The sequence below is a fragment of the Leopardus geoffroyi genome, chromosome D2, assembly GCF_018350155.1.
Source record: "Leopardus geoffroyi isolate Oge1 chromosome D2, O.geoffroyi_Oge1_pat1.0, whole genome shotgun sequence".
In the NCBI taxonomy this organism is placed as follows: domain Eukaryota; kingdom Metazoa; phylum Chordata; class Mammalia; order Carnivora; family Felidae; genus Leopardus; species Leopardus geoffroyi.
Genome location: NC_059334.1, coordinates 71882469 through 71896369, shown reverse-complemented (window position 1 = coordinate 71896369; position 13901 = coordinate 71882469). Strand labels below are relative to the sequence as shown.

General features: G+C 44.1%; 1 protein-coding gene across 32 annotated transcripts in view; it reads left to right on the top strand.

Moving 5' to 3' along the window:
* Nucleotides 1-13901, top strand: part of ABLIM1 (actin binding LIM protein 1) — a 302559-nt gene that overhangs the window by 251562 nt on the left and 37096 nt on the right. For 13 of the 32 annotated variants that reach the window (XM_045439036.1, XM_045439032.1, XM_045439050.1 and 10 more), the window contains exons 8-10: nt 1474-1532; nt 3984-4067; nt 7304-7351. In XM_045439036.1, coding sequence (XP_045294992.1) covers nt 1474-1532; nt 3984-4067; nt 7304-7351 — 191 coding nt within the window. The remainder of the gene's footprint in view (nt 1-1473; nt 1533-3983; nt 4068-7303; nt 7352-13901) is intronic. The other 19 variants (XM_045439048.1, XM_045439054.1, XM_045439052.1 and 16 more) reach the window with 3 other exon arrangements.

Below are 13901 nucleotides of genomic sequence, written 5' to 3'. Positions count from 1 at the left end.
AATGCTGACGGGACTAGGAATCTGGCTTGTTTCATTTTCTTCTTTTTATTTTATTTTATTTTAGTGTTTATTTTTTGGCTCTGGGTAAAGCAAGATAGAAATGATTGTTAAAGAGGGATTAAAGTAGTCCTCTGATAATAAAGGGTGTTATCCTTGTCATTAATATTATTTTAGCTATTTTAGCTCAGTGGTATAAAATGACTCAAGAGGTACTTTAGTGACTTTTCGAGGACACACAGTTTGTTGCTTGAAGAGAGAAAGATTTGACGGTGAAATGCGGGAAGTCTAATATTCATACCAAGACTGAACAGATTCGTGTCATTTACTCTCTGCTGTCACCTTAGTAACTTTATTTGCTCGTCTTTTTATTTTTTTTATTTTTTTTTTTTTACATTTTATTTATTTTTGAGAAACAGAGTGAGACAAAGTGTGAGTGGGGGAGGGGCAGAGAGAGAAGGAGACAGAATCTGAAGCAGGCTCCAGGCTCTGAGCAAGCAGTCAGCACAGAGCCTGATGCGGGGCTTGAACCCACAAACTGTGAGATCATGACCTGAGCCGAAGTCGGACGCTCAACCGACTGAGCCACCCAGGCGCCCCTGCTCAAGTCTTTTTAAGTCCTCCTTCAGTTCTGCCCGTAGCCTTGTGTAAACATAGGATTTACATACAGGTCTTTGCCACAACCGGATAAATGACATATATATCTAGGTATACAAAATCATGTAGGCGGGCGTGGATTCTTACTAGAGTTTTCTATTGGATATAAGTGTTTTGCTTAGTTCTGTGATACTCGTACCATCCATGGAAGAGCTTCGTACTCTGGGAACATGAGGCATTGACACCGAAACAGAAAATGACAGGCAGTATTTCCACTCATTTCAGAGCGAAGGCTTTTTTTGGTTAGTTAAAAGGTTAAAAGTTAAAGGAAACTTCTGCATTTGTACCATAACTTTCGACCTTTCTACTAGTTGGCTTGATTTTCCCTATCTTTGTAGATGACTATGTATAATTGGATCAACAAAAAATTCAGTGAGTTTTGCTTCTGGCTATGGTTTGACTTTATTCCCCTCTAAATTGCTTAGTTGTTTGGATGTTCTAGAAACATGGCTTATAACTTAGACTTAAATTCAACACAGCTTATAGGAAGCACACAGACATGACTTTGAAAGGATAATAGTATGGCCCAAAACAAGAAGAGCACTCAGTCAAGAACTAACCATCTCTCACATCAAAACACTTGTGCCCAGGTAGTGGTCTCTGTGGTCTAGAATTAGGACCTTTATAGAGCAAGCTCAGACTGGATGAGGAAAACTCACCTGGAGGTTGGAGTTGTCATAATTCACTTGGGCACAGGGCTTTAACACTCCCCTGTGCTAGGGAGAGAAGGATCTGCACCATTCTCTGAAGTTCTATCTAATATGACTATGGCTTCTTTCCATTTCCCTTAACTCTTTGCGGGGCACTGTGTCTTTCCAGGTTCCACCGTTTGGCATCCCGACTGTAAGCAATCTACCAAGACGGAGGAAAAGCTGCGGGTAAGGAGACCATTAGAGCTGTAATGCCAGCTGCATTTATTGGCCGTCAGTGTCACAGTCGCTAGTTTTCAGGGCTGGAATGTGGGGGAAATTACTTTCTCGTGATCTTTTTTTTCTCTCATTAACAAACCAAGCTGAAAGACCATTTAGCCAGAGAAGGAAGTTCCCTTCCCTCCTTCGTTAAGTCGATTGTGGTTTTTATTCCAAACGCTCGTGTTGGAGAAAGTAAGCCTTGCCTCACTGGTCAGGTTCGTAGGAAAGCATTCAAGGGAAAAATCAAACCATACGTACGTGAAAAAAATGACTCATCCAGTTCTAGGCCCAACATCTGGTGACCTCACCAGACTTTTTTTGTACTTCGGTCCATAATGCACCACCTCAACCCAAATTCTGCATCCGTGCTTAGCTCCTGGTGCATTTTACTGACCTCTTAAATCCAAATTCACCGAGGGGCCTCTGTCTCCAGAAGCTGACGGCTTGTCGGATAAAACCTTTGGGGAAATAATGATGAGCCCAGAAGGGTCAATGTGAATAAGCATCCTGGATGGTCTTGTAACTTAACTCTTAGGGGACATCAGAATGGTTTAGTAACTATCCCTGAACACTAAGCACACGGGCAAAAGGGTAGACCCTCTTCATCTCTCCCTTCTAAAACCTTTTCCCAGCCTTGCTCAAGCCTGACAACACCTCTAGGTGACACTGTTTTATCTGCTTCAGAAGCAAAGAGCTGTGCACACGTGTAAGGCATCATCATTATCTGTATCCTGTTCGGAGGCCCCTAGTTTTTCCCCTGGACTGTGAAATATCTCCTGAGTAATAATCACACTGGATCCCAGCCCACAGCCTCCTGGTTTAGCCAACCCTTGGAAAAACTAGTTTCTGCTCCACTTGGCATCTCAGGGAAAATAATGGTCTGAATTGCTTTTGGAAGCCAAACTCTAGCGTGTGGTATCATGTCTTCTTGAATTGCCATTAGTAGGCATCAGCAGCTGTGTATTGTAATCCCATCAGCATCATACTTGTATGGAGGAGAACAAAAAAACCCCACTTTTTCTCAGAATAACTGAGTAAAAACCAGACAAACCGAAAAGGAATTTGTCCACCAAGACCAGGATGGCTTTGGTCTCTGTTTCTACAAAACAACTCCAGCTCGAACACGTGCGTGTAACCCTCAAGTCCATCGACCAGGCTGATGCCCGCTGGGATGGTCACCCATGTTGGGCACCAGAGCCTGCGAGTTTGCAGGAACTATGGATGCTTTGAAAATGGGTTATCTTTATAAAATCCTAGACCGTTAAAGATCGTTATTGTCACTTTTATCATAAGAATGTAAAATTCATAGCATAGCTTGGGGCTGCTGCCCAGAAACCACCCAAGTAGCTAGTGACTTTATACCATCTCTACAGTGTTATTTTCAGTTTTTTGAATAATCATTTTCACTTCATCCCTGATGAACTCTTTTGGGACATGAGGAGAAGAATGTTAATGAGACCAGAGTACACGGAATGTGTGTCTTTTCTCTGTAAGGATTGCTTGAGTTTGCAGATAGTGTTGCTAAAATAATATTAAAAAAAAAAAGAAAGAAAGAAAAAGAAAAAAACACTCTTGATTGCATCTTGATAGAACTCTCTGTATAAGCTTATGAAAACAACTAGTGAAATATTTCTTCCCGTTCTGGCCAAGAAGAGCTATTAGTTTTTCTTCCTTTAGTAAAGTTTTCCAGAAAATTCCAAAACGTTTCTCCTAAAGCCAACATTCAACCACTTGGGCGGTCAGGCCAGCCCTCGGCTCGCTCACCTTTGGGAAGCTCAGTAGTGAGAAGGATGGAGCATTCCAGAAGGGAGGAGGTCCCTGTGTGCCCGGAGTGGGGTACTTGCTGACTGACGCTCTTGGGGCTGAAAGGCGAATCAGTTTTTGGAATAAGGGAGTAAACGTTGTGCTCTCTTAAGGGTGTGTCTACAAATCACAGACCTTGAGCCAAGATCTCCAAGCCTTTCACAGGGTGTCACATCAGTGCAGTTACCATAGCAAAATGAAAATGTTTTAAGACTCTTTCTGCCACCCCACTGAGTAATCCACATTCTTGGTATTTAAGAACTCACAGGGCGTTTGTAATGACAGATTCTAAAAGACATCTGTCAATGGCTCCACTGGTTTCTTACTCTTCATATATAAAAATGTCTCAGCCAAGATAAATGGAAAGAAATCATGGGAAGTTAGAATGTGGGTAAATAAACTGTAACTTGAAGGCCAGTTAATATGCTTTTGAACATGGGCCCCCCCAACACACACACACACACACACACACACCCCAACTCTAAAGATGCCACTTGATGTTTACTATCAAATTTGTTTTCCCAAAGGTTTTGTGTTGTGTTGTTTTTTGTACAGTGTTTCTAAATGGAGGATATTTCTTTGTTCATTCTTTCCTTTTCTCATGTTTTGTGGCAGCCGCCAAACATTCATCGTTCTTCATCCGATTTCTTTTATCCCAAAAGTCTGGTTCGACGCACAGGACGGTCTCCGTCTCTGCAGGTTGGCACTGTGTCTAAGGCTGAGGCTTAGAGCCGCTGTCCTGGCCCCAGGCTTCTGTGGCTTGCCGTCCTCGTGCTGCTCGTCCCACATAACTTCTCCGGCTCCTGCAGAGGCAGATGCTTTTTCTCACCCCACAGAGTGCATCTCACATTCCGATTCTGGCTGTTTTCTTCTCTCATTGTTGTTTTCATTTAGAGTACTGGCTAAAGCGTCACCTTCATTAAAGCGAGCACATTAGAAGCTCCCCTTTGGGTCCCGGGTTCACACATTTGTTCATTGAACAAATGTTTGCCAGGCACCCAGGTATAGTTAGTGCTGGGCTGGATGCTGGTGAATAGCAGGGAAGACAGATACGTCGTTATAAAATGGTATAGAAGCACATCACCTAGATCAAGGAATGTCAGGTGAGAGAAAGGGTCCCCAGGGGCACTCCCTGGGAACAGTGGTCCTTGAGTTGAATTTTGGAGCCTGGATGGACATGATGAGAAAGGGGTGGGGCTGCTGAGGGGGATCACAGAAGCGTGGAACTAGGGGAACACAATGCTTGGGTAGGGAGTGGTTCATCTCAAGAAAGCAGCAGGGAAGTGGAGAAAGGAAACAAGAGACCAGGCACCTACTCTGCAGAGGCCAAAGCATTTCAATGTACTCTATTTGCCCTCCCTAAGAATCCCTGGGAGGTAGCTATCCTCACTCCCATTTTACAGATGGAGAGGCTGAGACCGATCACAGTTAGGTACTTTCCCCAGAGTTACACCACCGGTCAGGGGTAGAGCTGAGATTGGAAGCCGGGTCTCTGAGCCCATAACTCCTGCTCTTTCCAGCACACCACCGGGCATCAGAGAGGAAGTCAGGAAAGCAGAAGGAGAGGAGCATTACACACGGACTAAGTCCGCTGGGGGTAGGAAGGAGAGCAGCATGCCCCGCAGGACGACACAGAAGCAAGACGAGAGCTCAGCCAGCCCTCCAGATGAGCAGTGAGGCTTCCTGCGCGCACACACACAATATCTTCCATGGGGGTCTTGAGAACCCACGGAAAGCTGTGAAATGATAATAACTTTCCACAGTCCTCTCTCTGCCCAGATGAAACCCAGTTTTTAGCTCTGCTAACAGTTCAAGGTTACACTAGAGCATTTTAGCCTGGGCTCCGTGTATGCCTGCCAGAACGGCACTAAGGCTGAGAGGTGTTGCTCAGTCTACTTTTATTAAAAGTTTACCTTCTTGGGGCGCCTGGGTGGCGCAGTCGGTTGAGCGTCCGACTTCAGCTCAGGTCACGATCTCGCGGTCCGTGAGTTCGAGCCCCGCGTCGGGCTCTGGGCTGATGGCTCAGAGCCTGGAACCTGTTTCCGATTCTGTGTCTCCCTCTCTCTCTGCCCCTCCCCCGTTCATGCTCTGTCTCTCTAGGTCCCAAAAATAAATAAACGCTGAAAAAAAAAATTTTTTTTTAAGTTTACCTTCTTTTATTAAACGGTTTGGAAGATAGTTAGAAGCATATATTTTTAGAGTGGAAAGAAACCTTTTAGACATCAACCCCCTCAGTTTCCTCATCTATAGAAGGAGGTCAGCCCAAGGCTCCCCGGGCATCAGCGGGCAAGATTTAACTGCAGATTCCAGGCCTTGGCTACGTGGTGTTGGCCCATGATACCGGCTTGCTCTCCAACTTGCATTTGTCATGTGATCTTCATTCTGTCTTAAAGCTTCAGCTCCAGTGGCAGGGTCTTCACACGCAATGAAGTTATAGTCTCATGAATCTAGCACAACAGCCAAAGATTGCCCCCCACTGCAAATAGTACCTCTGTTTGGCAAGAAGTTGCTTTTTCAACAGTTTTGGGGTCTTTTTCCCAAAAGTATACGTTATAACTCAAATAGGATTCTATTTTGGTAGCCTAAGGCTATAGCCAAATGATGCATTTTCACGACTTGAACAAAAATACCATCATCAAGTGTGAAATTCTTGGTTTGCTCCAGACCCTTAAATTTTAAAGATGGGGCGCATCATAAGCAGTGGTGAGTTAGAGGAGAGAGAGAGAGAGCTCTGTTTTTAATAACCACTCTCTTCCTATCCTGTTCAAAAGGGACATCTGATTCCCATTATCCAGCCATAAATCTCAATGAAGTCAGCCTGAGCTCCATCACAGAAAGTTGTAAACAGCTTGGGACCTGGCAAAGAAATAGGCCATTTGACAAGGTCTCCCTTCACCCATTGGCCACTGAGGAACAGCTCACCAGCACTTTGAAGAAGCCTGGAAACTCAAGTCACACAGATATGTTGATCTTTTAGATGCCTTATACAAGCGGCTCATTTCACCAAGTAATATCAAACCTTTTTAGTTATTAGGTAAACCAACTGTACTCCTACAGGATAGTCAGTACCCTGTGCCCCGGGAGGAAATTTATAGGAGGAAAGACATTTCATTATTTATATAATAATGAATTGTTATATTCATTATTGTTCCTTCTTTCCTCATGCTGAGGTATAGGCAAAAGAAAATGATGAAAAGAAAATTACCTAAGGAAAACATGTTCCAGTCTTATTTACTTGGAAAAGTTTTATATGAATAGCAAATTTTGTCTATAGGTAAAACTCAGTACTAACCTTTGTAATGTCTGCTGTAATTCATTATAGACAAAGCACATGATATTCCCAGGACTCAGTTTGTAATAATCTGGAGTGGATCATTTGCTATATTCTTAAAAGGAGCTTCTCTGATGTGCCTTTGGAGACTAAAGCATGAACGGACTGCCGTACAAAATGGGCATGAGATTTTTGTCTTTTGAAACTAACATTCACCAGCATAACGTATGCACCTGCAAACCTATAATATACCAAACATGTACCGTGTGTGTATATTTTTTTAAAAAGAGCTAATTGGAATCTGTACATATATCTCAAAGGGATAATGTTGGTTTTTGTCTTATTAGCATCACTACAATAACATACCGCCTCATTCCAGGCTTTCACTTTATCCGAATATTTCATTCTTTTTTGGTGTGTTTTTATAATTCATGAGTATGTTTAGGGGCTATGACTTATAGCAAAAAGACACTGAGGCTCTTGGCCGTAGTAAAGGCTGATGGCATTTGTCACGCTGCAGAGAAGGGAATGTGTGCCCACGAGTCCTTCCTGCTTCCTCTGAAACATAAAGTTCCTTTCTCCAAAGGAGTTAATTTCACCCTTTCTTGACTTAGCAGTGAACGCTCAATGTACGTAGATTTTAAAAGTATTCCTTCTTCTGCAGCTGTTATCACCACCTTGTCTAGTGAACTGGGACAAAAACCCAAGGCAGGTACTGTCAATCACAGCAGCACTTCGTATAAGGTGGCAGTCACCTTATATCATTAGTTGTCCCCTAGGCGTTCATAAACTCTTTCCCGTCTGGCTGCCAGTTGCCTGTAGTTTCTCTCCCTTCTTAGAGCATGGCTTTGGGGGAATGCGAAGTAGATGGGTAGTCGTTGCACCCCTGCTCCTGCTGAAAGGGGGGGGAGGGCAGGGAAGCAGAGAGCTTTTCCAGCATCCCCCGACTGAGAAGGAACCAGACATTATGGTGGCCCATAATGAAAGTAAATGGAAAATATCATTTCTCCGCTTCTTCACCAGGCAGAGCTCTGGTAAGTGTTTCATAGTCAGTAGAACGATGAGAGCTGGATGGGAACATAAAAAGATGTCTTCAGGGTGATTTTCACTTTGTGACTGTGCCTTTTAATGGTAGGACAGATGGACCAAGTCAAGGCATAGAGGAAAAGTCAGCTGCAAGTCAAGGCATAGAGGAATAGTTAGAGGGCTTTTAAAAAAGATTTCGTGCAGAAAACAAAAAGACGTGTGTTTTCAAAAGACGTGTATTTACTATAAGTGATCAAAGGCCATGGGGTTTTTCTCTTCCCCATTGGAATGAACTAGTCTTCTGGTGAGACTTCTCTTGGTTAATTTTTTTTTTTTTTGAGAAAAATGAAAAACTATTTTGAAATCAAAAGTGAGTCCCTGAACATGTGCTGGGGAAATAAATGTAGGTCATATGGACCCTTTGCTTGCTGAGTATGAGTGCGGACAACCACGTACAATAGAAGGTTCTTAGTGAAGTTCCTTTCCTTCTGTAGCCAAAATAAAGATTCAATTATTTGCCTAATTTTATTAGAAAAATACTTTGAGACATCACAGCCAGTCTATAATCCTTTCTCTATCTACTGTCCCTTCTCCACTCTCACCTTGCCTTTTTTTTTCCCAAAGATGGCATTAAAAAAAAAAGAACCGAGGGGCGCCTGGGTGGCGCAGTCGGTTAAGCGTCCGACTTCAGCCAGGTCACGATCTCGCGGTCCGTGAGTTCGAGCCCCGCGTCGGGCTCTGGGCTGATGGGGCTCAGAGCCTGGAGCCTGTTTCCGATTCTGTGTCTCCCTCTCTCTCTGCCCCTCCCCCGTTCATGCTCTGTCTCTCTCTGTCCCAAAAATAAATAAACGTTGAAAAAAAAAAAAATTTAAATTATAAAAAAAAATAAATAAAATAAATAAATAAATAAAAAAAAAGAACCGAATTTTCCCACTGTGCTTTCAAATTGGGTTTTTCCATAAGGCATGAAGGAAAAGGTGCTTAAAGGAAGATAAGTAAATTGCATCAGCTTCTAATAGCTTAATCACAGATCCTGCTTCCTTCCTCTGTAGGACAGAAATGGGCATACCTTTGAGGATAAACATTTGAAATTACCTTCATTTATAATACAGCTGACTCTGGAAGAGCATAGGTTTGAACTGCGTGGGCACACTCATACACTTTTTTAATGCATAAATATGCTGCAGCACTGTAAATGTATTTTCTCTTCTTTGGGATTTTCTTAATTACGTTTCTTTAGCTTACTTTCTTGTATAATACAGTATGTGATACATATGACATACAAAACATGTCGTATTCAACTGTTGACGTTCTCAGTAAGGCTTCCTGCTCAACAGTGGGCTATTGGTAATTAAGTTTTGGAGGAGTCAAAAGCTACACGTGGATTATCCACCGCACAGTGGGTCGATGCTGTGAACCTGGGCACTGTTCAAGGGAGAGCAGTATAGACAAGAGAGTACTTCAGTTCCTCATAACTCTCCTAGAGGTTTACAAAGCCTGCTGACCCATTGGGCTATTGTTTAGTAATTGCTGGGTCACTGTTGTTAACCTGGATACCAGAACAGGTTGAAATAGTAACGTAGGTTAAATAATTGCATATACGGATCATCTGTGGAAATGGGGATCCTCTTGTAAAACTTTGCTGTAGCCCAGCACGGTGACACTAGGGTTCCGTTCCAGGTAAAGAAGAAACCGCCAGCGGGATTTGAGAGAGGGAAAGCGTGGTGGTTAAGGTGTCGCTGTTCAAGTGAAATGAGTTTCAATTGGAGTAGATTTGGGCTGCTCTATTAGAAGATAGCTGTGTGCCTTTTGAACCTGTCTCGGCCGTCAGAGACACCCAGCAAGTTATTTATCGGTTAATCAGGGGGCAAAATACAGCTGAAAGAATTGAAGGGTTTCTTTTTTTTCTTTGTTTAACATTTATTTATTTTTGAGAGTGCAAGTGGGGGAGAGGCAGAGAGAGAGGGGGGGGGGAGACACAGAATCGGAAGCAGGCTCCAGGCTCCGAGCTGTCAGCACAGAGCCCGACGTGGGATTAGAACTCACTCACTGTGAGATCATGACCTGAGCCAAAATCAGATACTTAACTGAGCCACACAAGCACCCCAAAAGGGTTTCTTTTAAAAATAAAGATGTTCATTTAAAAAGTTCAACCTGTTTCAAACTCGAGACATTTAGCATGGAAATGTAAAATTCCAAATATTTAAGATTAAAAGACCCCCTGTAAAAACACCCAAAACAATAGTTCAGTTTTAAAAGCTAATCTTACTATCTTCGTAAAGGAGGGACCTCTAACCTCCGCTGGTGGAGCACGTACGCTTCAGGAACCGTTAGGAACTGTGGCGAACAGGCAAGAATCCACGTGTGCTGTTTAAGCCTTGAGCATAGTTGAAGCCGCAAACCAAGAACCGTTCTGGCAGATAAGACAGGCCTGTGCAAGGTCTTTGCCATCAGGCATGGAAGGGGCATTGATCGGTAAAGCTGAGACCTAAGCAGGAAGTCACCATCGTGGAAGGATGTACAGCCACTTCACAGAGCTCTCAGAAAAGGGGAAGGGCATTTGTCAGTTTGACCGTTCGTCCGGCATACTTCACACATCGGAGTTCTGATGGGAAAGTATGCAAGTGCAGTAGCCGTAGACAGCTCTAGAGACATCTAGTCCATGTAGCTCACATTTGAAGGGACTATTCTATCGTGAAGAGCAAAACAGGCAGTGCTCTCCTAAACTATGTGAGATGAACAGACTTAGGAAATCCAGTCTAATGTCCGATATCCGGAAAATGCTGAAAATGGGTACTTGCCGTATGCTGGGCAAGGTGTTTGAAGCTTTATAGCTATTGATTCCTTTGTCCCTCTATTAGGCGTTAGTACCCTCTCCTCCATTCTATAAATGAGAAGCTGAAGCTCAAGAAAGTCCAAAGAAAAATGGAGAGAACGCGAGAAAGGAAAGAAAAAGGAAAACTCCCCTGGTGTCACACAAGTAGGGAAGCCAGGATTTGAACCAAATTTCTTGACCCAAAACCAGCCTTTTCACCCCCCTGTCCTGTACTACACAGAGTTGTGTTTTCTCCCATTATTTCATTTTAGACAGGAAAACAGAAGGAAGAAGGGCCATTGTAAGAAAAGAAGGATGTAACTCAACCCATAAGCAGGATTCCTATGGAAATAGAGTTTACAGGAAGGTTAGGAGACCAGAACGAAGCAAAAGCAGCAACAGTAAATGCAATGAAACAAGGAGAAGTTTCTGAACCTCCAGGAGACATCTTGAGCATTTCCCAGTGCTAGATGGTCTGAAGGTACTCACGGAAGAGTGGTCTCTCCACAAGAGCCAGAACATCATTGGATTTGGCGAACAGCCGAACTGATTTTGAACCCTGTCTGCCTATAAAAATCTAAAATATGTATTTTAGAATCAGAGAGCCCAGGGCAGGTATATGCCAGATGGAGGTGGTTCAGATCTGAAAACCCCGAAGAATGAAATGGGACTTGATGGGAATTCAGATCGACCGACAACCCTTCAAACCTTGAACTCCGCCATATTAATGGTGCAAATGAACCAGCTGAATGCTTCAGAGGGAACCTGCACAACTCAGGTTCCCTAATCTGGTGAAGAAGGACGGAAAGAGAGCCTGAACGGAAACAGGCTGGTTCGGCCAAGGGACCTTTCTCTTCCGTGGAGTTCCTCATCCTGGAAGAGAGCATTACAGACCCCGTCCGGGGCATGTGTTCACGTGGCTCTCCAGCGACATTCCTCTCCATGTGCGCAGTACACGAGGGAGCAAGATACCTCAGAGCCACCCCAGGTGCATCACTACGGGAAAGGCAGAAAGTGTCCCCTGACCCATGTTTGGCAGAGATAGGGTGACTGACATGGGCGAGACCCCAAAGCTCAGCGTGTTCCTTGGCTGTTCACACAATGTCCTAATTGTTAATGAAAACAATACTTTGTCATAGCAACGCCAGTAGACTGAAGACGTCTGGCTGTCCCATACTGCACCCTCTCCTGTCGCACCCCAACACGGTGAGCCACAGCAGGGTTCCTCTGGCGTTAATGGCAATGAAAACATTTTCAGTTGGCAGACTCTTCTGGTAGTTGATCGCCAGTTTTTTTCTGTTTTTTTTCTCATCTGTCCCATAGCTGTGTTAATGAGAAATAAATGGCGGCATTTACCTTCCAATAGGGGGGAGATTGTAGTGCAGGGGCTAAGAGCTTGGGCTCCGTCTCTAGGGTGTCTGGCTTCATATCCGGACACTTGAGGACTTGTGGAGCCTGGGGCCTGCGTCCTTCTTCCTCATCTGTAAAACAGATGTCTTCCTCAAGGGGTTATGGAGGAGACTGAAGTGAGATCAAGCCTGGGAGATGGTCTGCACGGAGCCTGCCACATAGTAAGCCGACGACCCACGTTAGCTCCTGTTAATATTCTTGGGTGGTTACTTACCAGGTTTCGTTCTGATATTGAGTTGGCACGTCTTCGCTCCTGGCCACTTGAAGCTGAAGGGCTACCTGTAGTGAACAGTTCCCCCACAGAGAGGCATCCTGGCTCAACTTTATTAAGGGGTGGTCTCTCTTTTTAAAGAAGGGCGACGCTTTGGTTGAGTCACCCTTACATTTCATTGGGAAGCAGATCGAGGAACTGGGCTTCTTGAGTAGCGTTGTTATGTGAATCCTTCCTTTCTCTGTATACTTAGAATTGAGAATTTCCTCAAATCGAGATAGGCACGTGATTTGAAAATTGAAGTCTAGGAGGAAGGTAGTTGTATGTGGCAGGTTTGGGGGAAGGGGACCAGAAGCAGTGGGCCAGTGCACAATGTGATTTCTCCAACCCCTCTCCACCCTGTGTATCTCAAAGACATGAGAACGATATTTCACACCCCTCAAGTGAATTCTATTGAGTCTAATCACTGCCTGACTTGAATTGGCCGGCTGGGTTTGCTCTCATTATTTCAGACGTGAATTACGTAGTGATGCAACATCCTTATTTTTAGAGGAGGTTTTTGGCTCAGTTACACTCATGTTCAAGGTGACAAATATCAGTAGAAACAGTACCGAAGAGGAAAAATCCCATTTCTAATGTAGAACTGCAAATTTTCATCTCCAAGAAGTATCTGTACAGAGGGCAGCAAGTCTTTCAAGACTAGTCCTTGGGTTTTCTTTGCAGAGCTTTCCAGAATGTGCTGGGCAGGGTGGGAGGCGGTTAACCCTACTTGATACATTTCCAGCCCACTACTGTCACCACCCCTCACTCTCAGGGTCCTCGAGGCATATATTATAAAGTCTGGTTTCTTTTCTCTTTCTGAGTGGCCAGCCACTAACCTTACCTCAGTGACTCAGTGACTGTGGGGATAGGCTGGAGTCACGGAATTAACGTGAGTCAAGTATCCACAAACAGTGTTTACAGACAACAAATTCTGGCTCATTCCCTCAACTAATATTTACGCCTTCTACTTACCTGCATGAAACTTTAGGCATGTGCTGTGAGGTCAGAGGTGGTAACTAAAGTTCATAAGGAAAATACACATGATCCAGAAAACCAACCAACCCACCAGCAAAAAACATGGGAATTATAAATTGTATTCATGAAGGAAAACTAAGAGTGACGCTGAGAGAAGATAAGGGTAACCATTCTGGATTGAGAGATCAGGGAGGGCTTCTTTGAGGAGGTGATATTTAAAGCCAAGACTGAAGGAGGAAAAAAAAATCCAGTAACACTGGGGCTCAGAGCATTTCAGGCAGAGGGAAGAGCTGAGATAAGAACCCTGAAGCAGGGACGTGCACCATGTTCCATGAGTGATGGTGGGTAGTGAGTGAGAAAGGGGAGAGGAAGGCAGAAGCAAAACCCTGAGGCCCTGGGAGTTGCGACTTTATTCTAAATGGTTGCTGAAGCCAAAAACAGGGTAGTAACCATCTAAACCCTGTTTTTAAAAGAGTTCTGTGGCCCTTGGGCTCCAGGGGATTTGAAGAGGGCGAGAACAAAGGCAGGAAACCTGCAGAGAAGGTCATTGGAATCGTCCAGATGAGCGGAGGTGGTGACTGGGGCTGGGGTTGTGGCAACAGAGGTGGAGGGAAATGCGTGTGCCTGACGGTCGAGCCAGAAGGCATTGGAGGGGACCAGGAAGAGACGGTAAAAAGAAAAGTCCCCAAATGCATTTTCAAGGCTGATTGCACAGCCAGTTCTCCTTTTTCTGTCTTTCTCGGTTATATTTTCCCTTCTTCGGAATAGTCACAAATCTTTTTT